Source organism: Myxocyprinus asiaticus, chromosome 6 (genome assembly GCF_019703515.2).
Source record: "Myxocyprinus asiaticus isolate MX2 ecotype Aquarium Trade chromosome 6, UBuf_Myxa_2, whole genome shotgun sequence".
In the NCBI taxonomy this organism is placed as follows: domain Eukaryota; kingdom Metazoa; phylum Chordata; class Actinopteri; order Cypriniformes; family Catostomidae; genus Myxocyprinus; species Myxocyprinus asiaticus.
In genome coordinates, this window is record NC_059349.1 from 31,342,832 (window position 1) to 31,363,539 (window position 20,708).

At 38.4% G+C, this 20,708-nt stretch overlaps 1 protein-coding gene across 2 annotated transcripts in view; it reads left to right on the forward strand.

The window, feature by feature from the left end:
• The window catches only part of LOC127442353 (disks large-associated protein 1-like), a 124,022-nt gene that overhangs the window by 74,932 nt on the left and 28,382 nt on the right, over positions 1 to 20,708 (forward strand). The window contains exons 4-5 of one of the 2 annotated variants that reach the window (XM_051700311.1): positions 2,658 to 2,835; positions 5,221 to 5,461. In XM_051700311.1, coding sequence (XP_051556271.1) covers positions 2,658 to 2,835; positions 5,221 to 5,461 — 419 coding nt within the window. The remainder of the gene's footprint in view (positions 1 to 2,657; positions 2,836 to 5,220; positions 5,462 to 20,708) is intronic. The other variant, XM_051700312.1, reaches the window with a different exon arrangement.

Sequence of the window (20,708 nt, forward strand, 5' to 3'; positions counted from 1 at the left end):
CATGACGTCAAAGAAAGGAGCATATTTCTTGACGTGCTACACTCTTGATTGGATTAACATATGGGTCTTAATATACCTCCAAACTATCTAACGAAAGATTCCCTAAGCCACGTGCATGTCTTTTGTAATTACAATGTGTATTTTCGCCCAAAATGTATTTGTCGCCAAACAGTTGGCATGACATGAGATAATATAAGTTGAAAGTACGAGTCTCCCTTTGAATTTCCATTTTGAATCTCCTCATGAAATCAAATTGGAATTTTATAGCTTTTTGAGGTTGTCTGTATGCTAATCTACTCCCAAATGTTGACAAAATGTACCTTAAACAGATACACACATTTAAAATGTCACATTCTTTTTCTTCTGGGAAAGTGGACCAAAATGTTGATGACTCATGGGCCACGTTCACACTACAAAATTTTGGGAGTGTCAACTGCATTTAAATGCGATAATTGTCAAGGGATAACCATGGCAATGCTTCAACGTCTCACACCTGTGAAAAAGAAACATGGATGGCACTAGTTTAATACGTTTAGTATTCACTATTTTTTTTAAACAAAGAAATGTTATCCACCGGAGATGTATAATCATCCAGCAATTTTTAGTAAAATGTCGTCGACAGAGTTGCCATGTTTTGTTTTTGCTCATTAGGGGCTGTTCATTCCAAATGCGTTACTTGCCCTAAAAAAAAAAAAAAAGCTTAAAGGACAAAGGTATCTCGAGATTTTTTAACAGTTTTTTTAGACATGGTATCTAAAAAATGTGGCGCTCCTAAAAAAAATGTCCTTGGAGCGCTGTTTACATTGAAAAACAACTGAACACAGCACGGACAGATGCAATAACCGTTTGGTGTGAATGGCCCCTTAAGCAACTGCTGTTAAACAATGCACTCACTCAGCACTGTAATGTACAGGTTACCCTGAGACCACAGGGCTGATTAGAGACAATGGAGTGAGACAGAATTAAATATGTGAATGAGTAAAGACACATACCTCTGTGGAATTGACACCTGGAAAATACAGACATCTCACAGGTTGGGTTGCCACCTTGGCCCTGTAAAATTCCTGGACACCTGATTAATGACCGAAAAACGTATTGCTGGCCAAATTATAAAATTTAAAAAAAAAAAAAAAACATTATTTATGATTGTTTACTCCTTATTTTAATATGGAAATTACAGCATATATAGCATAAAATTCAATCAAACAATATCATTAATACACTCAAAATATATATATATTAGCCTATTTTTAAGTAAGCATTTCAATTTCGTAACAAAATTCCATTAAAATGAATTAAATACATTAAAAAAAATTTTTTTTGATAAAGATTACTCAATTCAATTTGATGGAATTTTGTTATAAAATTGAAATGTGTAAAAAATTATGTTTCAGTGTAATTTAGTTTGTGTACAGATTTAACACATTATTTACTTATACTGGCCCTAAGCAGTTTTCTTGAGTTTATGGTTATACAAATGTATGTTTAAAGTATAAAGTTATGTATAAAGTTAAAAAAAAAAAAAAAAAAAAAATTGTACATTAAAACCAAAGGAAATCAAATAAATGTACATAAACATTTACTCAAAATATATATTTTCAAGGTTTACAGTAGGCAATTCAAGATGTATTAATTTCAATTTTATAACCAATTACATCAAATTGAGTACAGTAATCTTTGACAAAATTAAGTTAAAAAAAAACTTTGATATTTTAAGTTTTACTAATTTAATTTTGTTAAAGATCACAAAATTCATTTTGATGAAATTTATGTTTTAATTTTTTTTTTTTTTTTTTTTTGTGATGGGCATTATGAACGATGAAGAGATCTTACTGTAAAAGGAAGGACAATGTTTTCCAAAACATTAAATCATTATAGTAAGCATACTTTTAAGTTTAAAGGATTGTACACACAAAAGGGAAAAAAACCAATCTCAATCATTCGAACAAACCAGTTCACTAAAATGAATCGGACTTTCTTATGATTCATACGAAAATGTGTTTGATTATAGTGTGCTTATAAAAACAAGGGTTCATATGTGTTAACTCGTTGGGAAAATATTGCAATTCCAGGACATTTTGCGTCCCGGAATGGAATTGAATTTTTTCAGGACAGATGCCCAAAAACCGGGATGATCTTGTAAAATCCTGGATGGGTGACAACCCTACTCACAAGTGATATTAATCATGTCATTAACTAGTTGTTCTGTTCAGTTCTGTACACGGTACGTGGAATTTATGAAAATGTGGTTATTACGCCTGTCAATTACTAGACGGGATTAAGCATTGAAAAGGGGAGTGATAACCTTATTTAGCTTCACTGTGTACATATCCATACAGCACTCACTCATTTTGTCCAGTCCGTCCCTCTAATATGACCTACTTTTGACCAGCAATAGCAAGAAGCAGATCATGTTCATGGCTCTGACATAAACAAAGGACTATCGGCTATTTTAAAAATAGGGATGAGCCCTTCGAAATGTCCTGCTCAAACTTCCTGCCTTAATAAGAAATACATTAACACAGGAAGGAAAACTACATTCGGCAAGTGATTCCACGGAGTCTTTAAGTCAGTGTCTTAATGGTTATCCCATTTTCCAACAAACTCTTTCCCCTTAAAAAATAAATAAATATCTCCATGTTCTCCTCTGTCCACAGCATCTCTTCAGAGCACTCTCCAAAGCTGCAGATCCGGAGTCATAGCTACTTACGGGCGGTGAGTGAAGTTTCCATCAATAGGAGCCTGGACACTCTGGACCCCAAAGCTCTGCTAGCCTCTCCCCAATACCGCTCGCGAAACGAGAGCTACATGAGGGCTATGAGCACCATCAGCCAGGTTTGTGCCCCCCCTACACACCATCTTTGGAGCCCGCTCCCAGTTGGGTGCAGGGGGAGGAAGGTCAAAACCAGCCCAGATTATGCCAAACAAGTCCAGTCCAGTGAAATATCATGAAACCAATCTACAATTCATCCACTAGTGAGATTAATTTTAGCCATCACATTACATCGTTCAATCACAGATGTATATGTCTAACTAACTAACAGTGACGAATAACTCAATGCATCATGGTCAATGGAAGTGGAATGGCTTTTTCAGAACTAACACAGTTACACATCCTTAGGACAGACGTCTCAGACACCCATTGATTTGTTATATGACATCATTGTCCTTTGGTGTCTGCATTAACTAGCAACCCTAGAGAATGATTCTCCAATATAAGCCCAAATTCAAATGTTAAATGGAATGTAAGGATTCTAATATGTGTTTGAATGTGTGTGTTAAAAAGTGATGTTAATACACTTTGGACCTTCCTGTATAGAGCTTTTTGAGCAGCACGTGACTGATAAGTTAAAGGGATAGTTCACCAAAAATGAAAATTCTGTCATTATTTACTCACCCTCATGTTGTTACAGGCAGGTGTTAGGCAGAATGTTTACCTCAGTCACCATCCATTCTAAAGGTGGCACGGTGGGTAACACTGTCACCTCAAAGCAAGATGGTCTCCAGTTCAAGTACCGGTTCACCCAGGAGTTTGCATGTTCTTCCCTTGTTCACATGAGTTTCTGGGTGCTCCAAAAACATGCAGGATAAGTGAATTGGAAACTCTAAAATTGCATGTAGGTGTGAGTGAGAGTGTGAATGTGTACTGTATGTCTTTGCATGTTATCCCTGTGATGGACTGGGCACCTGTCCACAGTGTTTCCATGCTTTTGGCCCGAGACAGCTGGGATAGGCTCCAGCACTACCTGCGACCCTACATATAGTAGGACAAGTGGCTACATAAGATGGATGGATGGACCATCCATTCTCATTCAATATTTTTGCATACAATAAAAGTAAATAGTGAATGAGATTGAAAATTCTGCCTAACATCTCCTTTTCTGTCCCAGGCCAGAAAGAAAGTCAGACAGGTTTATAACATTATGAGGGTGTGTAAATAATGACAGAATTTCATTTTGGTGTGACCAATTCCTTTAAAGAGGCCTGCATAGCTCTCATTTGTGATTGGGACAGAGTTTCGAGCTGTAGGACTTGTGCAAAAGTACCTTGCGCATCATTTCTACAATCCTCTTCTTTCCACATCTGTTCCATTACAAGTCTTCATAACCCCCCACTGTCCTTCACCCTCCACAGTTTCTGTTATGATCAACTGTTTATTCCTTGTAATGCAGAAATGAACGTTGATCCTAGTTTCACCCAAACCAAATTCAGGATTTCCTCCTTATACTGGTGTGGCGTCCACCTTCATTTACCCTGTATTGATTCTGCAGCCCTGTACCAAATGCTGCCCTAAGCCCTTGTGGTCATCCTTCGAGTCCTCACTTTAGTGATATAATGCCACATAGATTGTCAGGTAGTAGTCCGCCTTGTTCACGTCAGTACAGGCTTGGCAAAACAGTGCATCAAGGGCGTAAAACAGCTGCTAAGGGGCACTAATGAGCACCATTCGGAATCATACAGTAAAATGACAAATAGGACAGCCTACGCTGCCCTGCAATGGTATAATACCGTAACTACGCATTTTGTCAAAACTAAGTTATGACTAAAAACGGGTCTCTTAGACCAGTGGCTTTCAATCCTGGTTCTGGATGACCCCAGCAATGCCATGGATGTCTGAGACTATGATCTGTCCTGTGACAGACAGGTTTGGCTCTGTTATGCTCTAATTCAGAGAAGATGTAGTGTGAATATTTCAGTAACTACAAAGTCCACACTAAAATCAAAAACCTTGAAGCCTTTTTTCTCAGTTTCAGTGTTGGCACAGTTACTGTGTTTTGCCTTTGTAGAGCAGTATGGTCTCATAGACTTCACAGCATGCAATGACAATTTCAAGTCTGCAAGACCACAAGGACATATCAAGTGTGTAATTTGTCACAGGGTCTGCGTAAATCTTTCCTTCAAGACCCACAATATTTATTTTTGACTCTTCCTCCTCTTGCCACTGCATTGTGTAGTTCTCACCTGCTCCTAATGACCTCTTTGCAATCTCTGGCTTTCTTTTCCCCCCTCTGCTTTGATTCTGCACACCTATATATGCCCATAGTAAGTGGGTCTATTTCAGTGAAAGCTCATGGACAGATGATACCCACTCTCTTTCCCAAACTCCCCATTGCCTTTTCATATTCTCCTGACTGTTCTTTTCCAATCTGTTCTTTATTTCTTTTCTCCTACCTTCTCTATTTTCTCCTCCACCAACCCTGTGGCTGGGCTCTGTTGCAGGTGAGCGAGGTGGAGGTTAACGGGCAGATGGAGGCAGTGTGTGAGAGCGTGTTCAGTGAAATGGAGTCGCAAGCAGTGGATGCTCTGGACCTGCCCATGCCCAGCTGCTTCCGCATGAGGAGTCACAGTTACGTGCGTGCCATTGACCAGGGCTGCTCACAAGATGAGGAAGGGGGGCCTCTGCTACCGGCCTCCCCTCCACGGACCACCACTACTGTCAGAACCATACAGAGCAGCACAGGTCAGCCTGCAATTCAAGTACACACATTCTTACCGTAAAGCAACTATCTATCTATCGATCGATTGGTCGGTCTCTCTGTCTGTCTGTCTGTCTGTCTGTCTGTCTGCACTGAAGATAATGTACAGGACATGTATTACATCAGCAGTTCCCTCTACCAGTATGTAAAACTACTCTCATGTGTATCAAGGAGGCTGCCAGTGGAAGAATCAGTATTCATTTGTTGTTCTTTGGTGGGTCACAACATGATTATCCTCACAATCCCAGACAGGATGTGCCTGATTTGCTTTTTATTAGCACCATGAGGTGATAACAGCAGTAATGGATGAACTAAATGACTGAATGAAATTTAGTGTTTTCATTTGAAATATAGAGGAAGAATACATCGGTTTGTGTGTGTGTGCTTTAAAAGTAGGCTATCGTGTTATTTTGTAACTAATAGACCTCATGAAATCAAAATTGGAGTTCTGCAGCTTTTTGTCCATGTGTATTAACTTTTATGCCATCTACACTATATGCTAGTGTACTCCTGAAAGTTTACAAAATTAACTTTTAGCAGATACACACATTTAAAATGCACAGTTATTCTCCACTTGGAAAATAGACAAAAAAATATTTCCTCGTTTTGTACTTCACAGATTTTTGTAGTCAAATGCTCTCCAGAATGAGAATGTCCCTCCCCCTGCAACTGACTAGCAATTAGCAAATCAATTTTCGTGGCTATGATGTAACTAGCCTATAAGCTATTTTTCAAACTTCCTTCTTCAATAGGAAATAGGTCAACCCAGGGCAGAAAACTGTTCTTATGAAGGGATTTCATTGGGTCTTGAACATGTGGCCTCTCAAAACCACATTGAGTATCCTAAAAAAGTTTGTTAGAGTCACTTTGACTCTATGACTGCTTGCAGTCCCTTTCTTTTGAACCTATCTGAAAAAGCTGTTTAAATATCTCCATGCTGAGATTTGAAAATGCAACAGCTGTATTATGGATAAGATTGATTGAGAGATTTCAAGTGACTAACAGCGTTCCAGATGTCATGCCGGATGTGTAAACTCAGTGTGACCTACGTGTGCTGTTCCTATGGGGCTTTCTTTCATGTGAAGCCCCAGTCATCACTAATCCACCCCTAGCACTAAAACCTGGTTTGATTTCATCATAGTTGATATCTTCATAGAAAAGTGCCCACAGTGGCTCGAAAAATGCAAGGCTTTTTGTTTTCTAGTGAACTAAACCACACTGGTGTGGACAAACCCTTTGATGAAACCAGTCTGTGCTCAACTCTGTGTCTATGCCCCTAGTGTGAGTGCAGCTTACACAGATAATTTGGCAGCCTCTTTGATGGAATTTTCACACTGGCAATTTTGTTTGCTAAAAGCGAAAGTATGTAATACTTGTCAGTATAAACATCAAATAAAAGATTATCCACAACGCTGCAAACTTTGACATTGTGAATTTAAATAAATCAGGGAGCACGAAGAACTGTTTGATGTCTTGAGCCTTCATCGAGTGTTGCATTTCTACTGTATACTGTTTAGACTGTGCTGCAGTCTCTCTTTGGACTAGTATTGCAGATTTGAGTGCTGTGTTCCCCACTCATGTTCCTGCTGTTCTCCAAATGCCTGGGGCTAGTCTGAGAGGCGAGAGCTAACATATGGGCACCAGTCCTAGCGCATCTATGGAGAAAAGACAGCTGGCTGGGGCGGAGGAGAAATGAGCTGAGGAAGAAAGTGAAGAAATGTGAAAAGTTTATTGAAATCTTCTACGATAACATTTAGGATCTAGTTGCAAATTACTTCTTTGTGCTCACTTTGGATATGCAAAACTACATGTTTTCTATATTTGTCAGTTATTTGCCTGAATGACTAGTCTAAAGGGTGGATTTAGTTTAACCTGACCCTGATTGAAAACGTTTCTTGAGTGGCATTGGGGGAGGGGGGTGTTCTTTCACCATTTACTCACCCTCATGCCATCCCAGATATGCGTGACTTTCTTTTTTCTGCTGAACGAAAAAAAAAAAAAAAAAAAAAATTGAAAAATATCTCAGCTCTGTTACTCCACACAATGCAAGTGAATGGGTACTAAAACTTTGAAGCTCCAAAAGCACATAAAGGCAGCATAAAAGTTATCCATAAGATCCAATGGTTACATTCATATCTTTAGAAGTGATATGATAAGTGTGGGTGAGAAATAGATACAAATTTAAGTACTTTTCTACTATCAATCTCCACTTTCAATTTAATATTCTTATTTTGTTTTTGTTGATTCACATTCTTTATGCATATTGCCACCTACTGGGCATGGAGGAGAATTTATAGTAAAAAAGGACTTAAATATTGATCTGTTTCTCACCCACACTTATCGTATAGCTTCTAAAGATATGGATTTAACAATTGGAGTCATATGGATTACTTTTATGCTGCCTTCATGTGCTTTTGGAGCTTCAGAGGTTTAGTACCCATTCACTTGCATTGTATGGACCAACAGAGCTGAGATACTCTTCTAAAAAACTTTATATGTGTTTAGCAGAAGAAAAAAAGTCATACATATCTGGGATGGCATGAGGTTGAATAAATGATGAGAGAATTTTTGGATTAAATATTCCTTTAACGCAATGCTCATGGCATTTTTAATGCAAAGCTTGGTGCATTTACATAAGATACATTCTTGTGTTAAAAAAAAGCTAGACAGAGCAGCACTGGAATGGAACAGAATACAGGGGTATCAAGGAGTGCTTTAGAATTTTGGATAATTTCTAATTTCACATGCAGTCTTGTGGTGTTTTTAACGCAATGCTCGGTGCATTTACGTACATTAGGCCCATTCTTACATTAAAAAATAACTAGACAGGAGAGCAACAGACTGAAACAGAATGAGCATTTTTTTAAAAGTTGGACTATTTTTAACTCTACATGCAGCCTTAAAAACAGCGCGAGACGCGTGCAACAGCCAAAACGTTTGTCTGAAAGTGCATGGCTGTAGTGGCAGTACTGTAAAGGGATGAATTTTATGATCCAACTTTTCCAGAAGTGTTTGACCGTGCAAATTGTCTAACAGCTAAAGCACAGCACACTAATTAAAGCATCACCACTAAAAATATGAAAACGTAAAAATGTATATATTTAAAACAAATCTAGATAAATTATTCGACCTCACTAATCGACTACGACTAGTTGGTTGTTATCCAATCCTCCCTAGTGCTCATGTCACCTGTGGTGCTGTTTAACTGAGTGGAAGTGCATGCTTTTGAATGCATCTTTGAATCACAGCTTCAGCCACAGCCATTAGCATGGTGCTCCTATCAGACTGGATCACAATGCAGGGGAATACACACTGTCAGAACTGACAAACTGTTTTTTCAAAGCTTTCATTTGCTTTTTGTATCACAGTGAAAGATGCCATATCACTCTTGAAAAGCCACCAGGCCTTGTTTTATGAGGAGATTTTAAGAATTAGAGAACAAATATGTTATTATTGAAAAAGGTTACAGTGTTGGAAATGTGAATAGATGATTATAAAGAAGTGTTATAATGTTTAGTTTTTTGACTTTTTGTTTCTGTAGTATTTTAGAACATGGCTTTAGTTTGTTCAATGGCTCTGTTTTTAGCTGCAGTTAATTTGTTTCATTTTTCATAGATGTCATAGCATTAATTGCCCATTGGTATTGGTTTCTTCAAAGTTGTAGTAGGTGCATCATATGTCCTCAGTTAAAAGTGAAGTATGTACCTTTTTTGATGTCAAAATACTTTTCTTTTTTATAGTTCATTGACAAATATAATTAACCCATTTGTGGGTTTACCTCTCCCAAAAGTATAAACACTGAGCTTCCCAGGCACTATCAAAACACTGATGTTTATATTTTGAGTGGCCCACTCAGCTCCACCCATCCCTTTCTAGCTTAACCTATAGCATGAGTTTGTGGTGTGGCTATGTGTAGTAAGCTGTTCAGTCGGGAGAATTTAAACCATGGCAGACGTGTACAGAGGAAAATACATTTACTTTCACCAAAATTCAAAGACTTGCTAAATGGCACAGAGACAGAGAATGGAGTAAAACCAGAGTGAACATTGCTGTTTTATTTACAAGGTGGAGGACTTGAGGGAATATTTGGGGTTCGATGGAGACGCCAAATTTGCAGAGTTGCTTCTCGACAGATAAGCCACACACAACGTATTGCCACACAAGTTAGCTCATTACGGTCGAGCTCCAGATAAATTCATAAGATACTCGGAATATGTATCGTTATGCTTAGTTACCAGAAGAACAATCCTACCTCATGTGCTGGATCCCTTGCACACCCAGCTGCCGTTCAATCCAGCGATTTTATATCGGCTGACCCGATTCCTCTGCCACACCTTCTTTCCGGTGTATATATGTTATAGTGGTCTTGTTCATTACATAATTTATTTTTGTAATTCTGTAATTCTGCCACTAGTTGCCCAGAAATTAAATACTTCACTTTTAAATGGCAATCACAAAAATATTACAAATTAGATTCTATACTGATTCGATGCTGTCTTAGACTGAGAAAAAACTAAAATTTGCTGTACAGTTTGTTTGTTTTTGTTGTTGTTGTTTTTTTTTTTCAATAGCAAAATTAACTATTTTCTTTTCCAAATGTTTCTTGAATTTCAATGGTTTCATGCTCTTAGCAGCCAATAATTCACTGCTATAAATGCATTGCGGTCGGCACAAACCGTGTTTATGCTTACAGCAAGTGAACCTATGTTGAATGTAGTCTGGGTTGTAATTTTTTTTTTTTTAGCTTGAATCGGTTTTTTTATTATTTCTGAGCTTGAAGACATGTCATGCAACCTGTCCATGTTGGCATCTGCCTAATCTGACTGACAAAATACCATAGTTTTATTGGGTGTATGGCTTTTAATGTTAAAAACAAAAGATATGGGAAGCATTTTCTCCCTTTGTTGGGGGAAGGGATTTTCTCCCCTTTTCTCCCCAATTTGGCATGCCCAATACCCAATGCGCTCTAAGTCCTCGTGGTGGTGTAGTGACTCACCTCAACCCAGGTGGCGGAGGACGAATCTCAGTTGCCTCCGTGTCTGAGACAGTCAATCCGTGCATCTTATCACGTGGCTTGTTGAGCACGTTACCGTGGAGACCTAGCGCATGTGGAGGCTCACGCCATTCTCCGCGGCATCCATGCACAACTCACCACATGCCCCACCAAGAGCGAGAACCACATTATAGCGACCACGAGGAGGTTAACCCAGTGTGACTCTAACCACCCTAGCAACCGGGCCAATTGGTTGCTTAGGAAGCCTGACTGGAGTCACTCAGCACACCCTGGATTCGAACTTGTGACTCCAGGTGTGGTAGTCAGCATCTTTACTTGCTGAGCTACCCAGGCCCCCTCTCCTCCCTTTTAAAAGTTGATAAGCCAATTTATTTTGCTATGCACAACTATCCACAATGCTATGTTTAGTCGCAGTTTATTATTTAGCCTTGTTCTTTCCCTGCTGTCCGCGACACTATCAGAACAGACCTACAATCCATTTTTGGATCACAACCACTGATGTAGATCATTATCAATAGTGTTCTTTTCCTCAAAGAGGATGACAGAGACATGAGCTGCACCTGCCTGCCAGAGGCAGACATGGCTGGGCAGGACTGCAGAATTGATAGCTGCTGTTTTTCCCCGTTGTTTGAACTTCACACGCTGACAGAGCTCAGAGGAAAGCAGCAGCAGGGCCGGCCTGTCCTACAGGTGATACAGGCAGCTGCCTAGCGCCCCAACATACCTGGGGGACCCCGCGAAGAAGAGCAAAGTAAATGAACAAGTCATAAAATTAAGAAACATTGATGGCTTTTATTTTGAAATTTTCCAAAGTTCAATGATTTCTAATTCGCACACACTCAAGGGAGCATCAACAATGCGCGTGGGCCTGATCATTAAACATACAATTCACAATGATGGTGAAAACTGAAAACATCCTATTAAGTATAAAATGAGCTCTGAATCTGAGCACGGTTTCTTATAACAGTATTATTAGACGCAGATTGCACACCTTGCTGACTAATGTGCACACCTGACAGAAACGCAGGAAAACAATTATGAAAAATATTGCTTTGTGACTATTTGAGCCTTTGAAGCTAACTTTGTGTAAAGGATAGCAGAAACAGTGCTTGTCAAATCATTAGGACTTTTCACGTTTTCTCAAGAATAATCTGCTGGGGAAGGAATTCAGACACTGTCGATATAGAGATGCAAAAAACTCACACAGAATGAAAATATGAGCAATTACTCTGCAAAGAGCTCTGCTCTCTAAGAAGTATGCATTTATTCTTTACATTTTTTTTACAAATATATATATAATTCGAGGTATTGTGTTTATAGGCCCTATTTAAAATATGTAATTGTTTTAACTTTTATTCACTTTTGCACACATTCTGGCCAACATTTTGTTTTCATTGATTTTGTTGCTCTAAGTAAACTTTTATGCATAGTTACAATATGTGGGTTGAAATGGAATTTCAAGCATTGTCAGCAGTGTCCTGTACAATTAAAACTATCTTAAACTATTTTAAACAGCATTTTCTCAGTTTGTGTTACTTTAATGGGTAACACTTATGGTTGTGAAAGTTAACATTAGTTAATACAGTATGAACTAACATGAACAAACAATAAACAGTTGTATTTTTAGAAATTGACATTAGCCAAGATTAATAAATGCTGGAAAACTGTATTATACATTTTTAATGATACCTAATGCAAACCTTATTATAAAATGTTACCCAGTAATTATCGTACTTGAAGTTTCCATGACCTCATATTAATTGAGAAACTAATTTACCTCTAGAAAAAAGTTGAAAGGAGATCAAAATATGGCGATTAAATGGTGACTTGTCATAGCACCTAAAATACACATATTCCTTTATGCATGCATGTTAACCTGATGTTGGGAAAAAAGTTATTGGACATGTTATTCGTCATCTACTGAGCTATACAGTATAGTGTTTATTTTTTAGTGCTTTCTATTTAAAAAAAAAATCTGCTCATCACATTTGCAGTGGTTCTATGAATGTATAAAGTTATGATAATTTTCATGATTTCGCCTTGGACCCCACAAACCCACGGGCCAGCCCTGAGCAGCAGCCTAATCCCATCTGTGTCTGACATTGATTTGAGAATGAGAATTGGTATGCATTTGAGAGAGTGATGTTGGTTAAGGTTGGAGCCAGTATATACCCAAAACCAACTGTCCTTGTGCTCACAATATTCAGTTATACAGTACAAAAGTTTGTTCAGGTCCTCTAATCTGATTAGATATAGTACTAATGTATAAAATCAATATCGCACCTGCAGTCATGCTGAGCCGTATTGATATTTAGAACAACAGCATTCTTGCTAATGTGATATTGATGAATTCAAGTACAAATATGAGATTTAATGTGCATCTGATGTGATGTGTTAATTGAGAGTGTGTTTATGGTCTTGATCGGGTACAACGGAGTGGTAAATAGAGTTACACGTCCTGTCATCCCATTCCAGTGTGGGATCTTCCAGATGTCCTCACCACGGAAACCCGGCCAGACGAATTATTGGATAGCTAATAGAGGGAGCTCTCAGGGCTGACATTGAGAGGGCACATACCTTCCCTTCATCCCATTCAGAACACCACTGTGTGTTCAGACTAACAGAGCTGCACCATCTGCCTGGTACGCAGCTGGCACTTATCACACACTGCAGTGTCTCCTCTGCCTTTGGGGTGATGTGCAAAGTCTTTGAAGTGGAGTGAAGCAAAGTTTAGGATTTTTCGCTTATTTGTTTATATTCAAATGCTCTACTGAAGATGTTATTTATATTTAGTTTTTCATTATAACATGCAGTTCTCCATTCTCAATTGGTAATGGCTTGGCATTGCTCCGCATTTTGTCTTTTTGTATAATTAATTACAAACCATTAGTGTGCAATATCTCATCTTCACCACAGGGGGCAGGCATGAGTAAGAAAACATAACGTCATTAGTGTGGCTGAGCTTTTTTAACTCGTTAATGTGCATTGTCCTGTTCTTGCAAACATGCTCACACATTAAACAACTCATGAAGAAACATGATAGGCAGTTTCATCTAGTATTGTCAGCATTCCCCAGTATTACTTTAACAAAAAAAGGCATTGCATTTTTGTGCATGAATGGACAGCCTTTAATTCCTCTGTTGAATGTGAACAGAGCCTCAGTTACTGTAGCTGAACTCTCTGCTTTGTATAAGCCAGGTTGTGGCATTACAACTGAGAGCATGTGTGTTTACACTGTTGTGCTTTCTTCTCTTCAGAATCCTTAAATATTAATGTGAGCCTGAGCTCTACAAAACGAGTGTTTCTTAACCCCAACTGGCAGAGAGAGAACGAGAGATAGACAGGACATTTAGAGAAGCAGCCAGTGGTCAGACGTTGACAGGTGGGCTGTTACAGTGCTGAGCATTTGTTTATTTGATGTAAGGCTGGCTGCACTGATGACGCTTAAGCTGTGACGTCTCTCAGGCCAAAACTGCTAAATCCTCCCACTGTCTCTAAACTGTTTCCGATCCAGCAGCAGCTATCATGTAGACTCATAGTCAAAGGATGTAGGTTATTTTGGAGCTGTCCTTAATCTACCTACGACAGGAAATTACCAGAGCTGCCAATACTGGGACTGATGATCAATGTTTCCTCCATGATCATTCTAAGCTATGCACGTGCGGAGCTGCGCAGACAGAAAAAAAATCCATGTAGAAGGCAGAATTAAATATGTGCATGAATGCTGGATGTTTCATAAATCAGAGCTAAATGATTTCAAATAGAGTCTATATGCATGTCCAGTGATTTTCACTATGGAACTGAAGCTGTGGGAAATCTTATGTGCAAAAATACGCAGCACTGATTAACTCACGGAACAGACTCAAGGAAGTGGACATGCTCGGGGAACTGGACAGGCTCGTCAACAGCCTTGGGGAACTGGACAGGCACATCGACAGCCACCATCAGCGCTGGCAGCAACTGAGAAATGGCCTTCGTTGTCGTGGGCACAGGCAGCGGCAGGGAAACGGCCTCCGTGGGCACTGGCAGCGACAGAGGAACGGCCTCCATAGGCACTGGCAGCAACAGGGGAACGGCCTCTGTGGGCACTGGCAGTGACAGGGGAACGGCCTCTGTGGGCACTGGCAGCGACAGGGGAACGGCCTCCGTGGGTACAGGCAGCAACTGGGGAGCAGGAGCCCTTCTCCTTCTCCTCCTCCTCCTCTTCCGGACGGCCAGGGGCACTGCTGTGGGAATGGCCTTGGTGACCGAGGATGCTGGCTCTGGGATGGACGAGGCTTCAGGAATTAGTTCGTTGACCGTGGCAGGCATGGGCACTGGTTCATTGACCTTGGCAGCCATGACGGGGAACTCAGGCTTGGTGGCCATGACAGGGAACTCAGGCTTGATGGTTACTGTAGGAGGAATGCTGATTTCCTCTTCAGTCACTCTCACAGTCAAACCACTCAGGAGCAGGGCAAAGTCAATATATTTTTGCAGAGTCCAATCTATTCCCCCTGGTGGCATCAAAGAATAGATGGGCTCATTTAGTCCTGTGTGGAAAACCAGCTTCAGCAATCTCTTCAAAACTGACCAGATGGCAGAGTCCACAGAATTCCACCACAAATTCCTCTATGGAATGATCCTTTTGCCGTAGGAGAATAAGTGCCCCTGCTGGGTTCATCTTTGGTCGAGTATTCTGTAACATTCTGGCAGGCTGAAGACACGGACAGATGGAGATGAAGTAACTGAAGTGTGAACCCAAGTGCAGTTTATTTACAGTGCTGGTAACGGAACAAAACAAACATAAATGACCAGACTTGACTTAACTATAAACTTAGACATAACTAGGAATCAGACTACTAAACAGGAACCAATAACAGAACAGAACTTAACAAGTTAACAAGACAATAAACCAATGAGAACAAGACACATGAACATGAGGGAAACAGGATATCACAAGACTAGAAAAGGGAAACACAGAACTACAAACTAAAAGTCTCTAAACTCTTAGCGACCTCTGGTGGCCGCTAGGGCAAAAAGGTGTTACAACAAGGAGTGAAGCATGCCCTGTGGGATTATTTCATCCTTGAAGATGGCATGTTCCAATCCAAATTGTAAAAAGGACTTTACATTTTAGTAGCAGCACGAGTATAATACGGTACCATTTAAAAAACAAACATCTACAAGCCTTGACATGTAAGAGCATACGTTTACAGACCCACATTTCACTTATATTGCATGAGAGATAGGACCCCTGCCCATGATACAAATGAAGAAAACGTTGCTTGAAGCTTTTCAGGTATCAAGCAGTGTAAAGTGTTTGTTCAAATACACATTCAAATCAACTGAAAAAGAAAATAATAAAGCTTATGTTTTATTTCAGTTTTTCACTTACTGTAAAATGGCTTAAAAAGAAATTAAGTCTTCTGCTTGAGGTGTTTTTATTTTTTTAAACATTAAACATTGTTTGTATAGAATGACCACAGTGAACACTTGGGCTGGATATCACCAACCACCTCACGATACAATACATATTGCTCTCTCATCAACAAGGCATTTACATCCACAGAACTGCCGTTCACTGGATGTTTTTTTTTTTTTTTTTGGCACCATTCTGAGTAAACTCTAGAGACTGTTGTGCGTGAAAATCCCAGGAGATCAGCAGTTACAGAAAAACTCAAACCAGACCGTCTGGCACCAAAAATCATGCCACGGTTTAAATCACTGGGATCAAATTGTTTCCCCACACTGATGGTTGATGTGAACATTAACTGAAGCTCCTGACCCGTATCTGCATGATTTTATGCATTGCTATGCTGCCATATGATAGGCTGATTAGATAATCGCATGAATAAGTAAATGTACAGATGTACCTAATAAAGTGGTCGTGAGTGTATGTGTGTGTGTGTGTGTATATATATAGTGGTGTGAAAAAGTGTTTGCCCCCTTCCTGATTTCTTATTTTTTTTGCATGTTTGTCACACTTAAATGTTTCAGATCATCAAACAAGTTTAAATATTAGTCAAAGTTAACACAAATAAACACAAAATGTAGTTTTTAAATGAAGGTTGTTATTATTAAGGGAAAACAAAATCCAAACCTACATGGCCCTGTGTGAAAAAGTGTTTGCCCCACCTGTTAAAACATAACTTAACTGTGGTTTATCACACCTGAGTTCAATTTCTCTAGCCACACCCAGGCCTGATTACTGCCACACCTGTTCTCAATCAAGAAATCACTTAAATAGCCTGACAAAGTGAAGTAGACCAAAAGATCTTCAAAAGCTAGACATCATGCCGAGATCCAAAGAAATTCAGGAACAAATGAGAAAGAAAGTAATTGAGATCTATCAGTTTGGAAAAGGTTATAAAGCCATTTCTAAAGCTTTGGGACTCCAGAGAACCACAGTGAGAGCCATTATCCACAAATGGCGAAAACATGGAACAGTGGTGAACCTTCCCAGGAGTGGCCGGCCGACCAAAATTACCCCAAGAGTGACCAAGAGACGACTCATCCAAGAGGTCACAAAATACCCCACAACAACATCCAAAGAACTGCAGGCCTCACTTGCCTCAGTTAAGGTCAGTGTTCATGACTCCACCATAAGAAAGAGACTGGGCAAAAATGGCCTGCATGGCAGAGTTCCAAGACGAAAACCACTGCTGAGCAAAAAGAACATTAAGGCTCGTCTCATTTTTGCCAGAAAACATCTTGATGATCCCCAAGACTTTTGGGAAAATACTCTGTGGACTGACGAGACAAAAGTTGAACTTTTTGGAAGGTGTGTGTCCCATTACATCTGGCATAAAAGTAACACCGCATTTCAGAAAAAGAACATCATATCAACAGTAAAATATGGTGGTGGTAGTGTGATGGTCTGGGGCTGTTTTGCTGCTTCAGGACCTGGAAGACTTGCTGTGATAAATGGAACCATGAATTCTGCTGTCTACCAAAAAATCCTGAAGGAGAATGTCCGGCCATCTGTTCGTGACCTCAAGCTGAAGCGAACTTGGGTTCTGCAGCAGGACAATGATCCAAAACACACCAGCAAGTCCACCTCTGAATGGCTGAAGAAAAACAAAATGAAGACTTTGGAGTGGCCTAGTCAAAGTCCTGACCTGAATCCTATTGAGATGCTGTGGCATGACCTTAAAAAGGCAGTTCATGCTCGAAAACCCTCCAATGTGGCTGAATTACAACAATTCTGCAAAGATGAGTGGGCCAAAATTCCTCCACAGCGCTGTAAAAGACTCATTGCAAGTTATCGCAAACGCTTGATTGCAGTTGTTGCTGCTAAGGGTGGCCCAACCAGTTATTAGGTTTAGGGGGCAATCACTTTTTCACACAGGGCCATGTAGGTTTGGATTTTGTTTTCCCTTAATAATAACAACCTTCATTTAAAAACTGCATTTTGTGTTTACTTGTGTTATCTTTGACTAATATTTAAACTTGTTTGATGATCTGAAACATTTAAGTGTGACAAACATGCAAAAAAAATAAGAAATCAGGAAGGGGGCAAACACTTTTTCACACCACTGTATACTAGGGGTATAGACGGTTAAGCAGTTTACCAGTTAGGCAGTCTGCTTCTTTATTATTGATCCTTTGAACATGGGCATGGTAACATGCTCAACAGAAATAGGTTTTGCTCAGCAAGAACAAAAATTAGAACCTAGCTGATGATTTTGCTGCCTGTTTTTTAACCCCCAAACTCCCCTCTCTCTGGCAGCATTGAGTATGGTACTTGGCAAAGTATGCGTGGGGATGATTTTGTGTATGTGTATATGAGGGGTGAAGTGTGATTCTACATGACGTGCATGTTATACTGGTGCAGGCTGAGCTCGGGGCTGAGATATGGATGGGATAATACTGCTGCTCAAGAAGAAGGCCTGTCACAATCATTCTTAGTTGATGCCTGACTCATACACACATACACAAAATACACTGAAACACTTTTACAATTACAGCAGTGGGAAGCGATGCTGCCACAGTATTCCTCATTTTCAAACTGGAGAGTAGCAACAGTACTTAGATACTTTGGATTTGTCAGCTTTTTGTCATCTGCCTTGGTTGAGGAAATTATTCTCCCTTCTTTTCCTTTTTTCTTTTTTTATTACTTGGGAGTTATTTTATTGCTGACAAAGTGATTGGGAGAGAATTTAAGTACAAATACCTTTGCATATTCATACACACATACACAGCGAACGACATTTCCAGGGCAGAGTGGGATTGGTAATCTAAAACTAGACAAAATCTATGATGTGCACATACACACAAAAATGTATAAACAGGCTTTTATTTACCTTTTTACATTGTTAATACACATGCAATAGATTTGTGTGAGCAACAGACTGAAATTTAAAGGGGTAGTTCACCCATAATGAAAATTCTGTCCTCATTTACTCATCCTCATGTTTTTCTAAACCCTTTTTTTCCAAAAAAAAAAATGTCTTGCTTGAAACATAAAATGTGGATGTTAGTCTCTGTCACCATTTACTTCCACTGCGTCTTTTTTCCATGTAAAGAAAGGGAAAGGTGTCTGCACATAAGAAAGTCATATGAAAGTCAAGTAATTTTTTTATACAGTTTTTTGTTTTAGTCATAGTTTTAGTCTTTTGATGAAAATGTCCTTTAAAATTAGTCAATATTTCGTCATGTCATATTCATTTATTTTATTCAGTTTTACTTTGACTAAAATGGCATATAAATTTAGTCAACAAAAATAATATCTTTTAGTTGATTATAAACAAAATAAAAATGACTAACAAAAATGTGTGTCAAACTGTAAAAGACCACACTATAATCAAATATTCAAACATTTAGAAACATATCAAAGTTAGGCTACATACAAAATTATCCTTGTGAAAACCTGAGCTCCTGAAACACTTACTCATGTTTTTGAAACACTTACTCATTCTTTATATATATAGTCGTAGAGAGCAGTTTCACATTTTTTAAAGTGCAGGAGCAGCCAGTTTGCAGCAGCAACTTCGCGCTATAAACTGCTTCATTGAATGGAGCATAGAAAGACAGACAGGGTAAAAAAAAAAAAAAAAAAAAAATATATATATATATATATATATATATATATATATATATATATATATATATATATATATATATATATTATAGTTTTGTTTTTTTTTTAGTTTTGTTAGTAAAGTCATCAAAACTATGGAATAACATAAATGGAACTTTGGGAATTATGTTGTGACTAAACAAAATCCAAAATAAATCATAACTGTGTTATATTTTAGCATCTTCAAAGTAGTCACACTTTGCCTAGAATTTGCAGACATGTACTCTTGACATTTTCTCAACCAACTTCTGGAGGTATCACCCTGGGATGCTTTTTAAACAGTATTGAAGGAGTTCCCATCCATGTTGGGCGCTTATTGGCTGCTTTTCTTTATTATTATAAAACTTATAAAACTTTTTTTATTTTATTTATTTATTTTTTTATTAAATTTTAGTTTTATAATGAAATAAATTAATATGGTGGCACAATTATATTTTTGTCTACAAAACTAATTTCAAGCATTTAAGCATACGCCTTCAGATCAAAAGATTTTTAAGATCATGAGAAACATTTCAGTCAAGTGTTTCAAAACTTTTGACCAGTAGTGTATAATGAATACTGAAGCATTAGTGACTCTTTAGAAATTAGTCTACTGTATTCCAAATTCTTTAGAAAATATTATTATTATTATTATTGATTATTATTAATTACTTTAATAGACTTTTATTAATTTTTTCATGTTTAGCCAGTTTAGGACATTTCACTGCGTGTTGCGTGTTTATATGGAAACAGCATATTCACAATGCAAGTTACACATAATATTATTGGAGTGTAACTAAGTTTACGTTCACCCGCTTCATTGTCTGTGCAGATGTAAGTTGTAATTATAGTGATTAATCTCATGTATAAATAGAATGCGTTTGAGTGAGGTATTTAACCTGTTTTAAAGTGGTTCATTTTGCCAGTGTTGCGTCGATTATACTGGATTACTGGATTAGATTAGTCCATATCTTCTTCTATAAAAAGATGTTTCTCTAAATTAATTTCTTCTTCTGTTTATCTTGCACTGTTAATATCTTGCAGTATTATTCTTTCTCGTCATATTTTTGTCAACAGTATGCTTCAATAAAATCTTTTATTTTATTGTCACAATGCATCTTTTTTCATCTCGAATTTGTTATCGTTGATGAATGAAAATTTGTGTTTGGAGCAATTT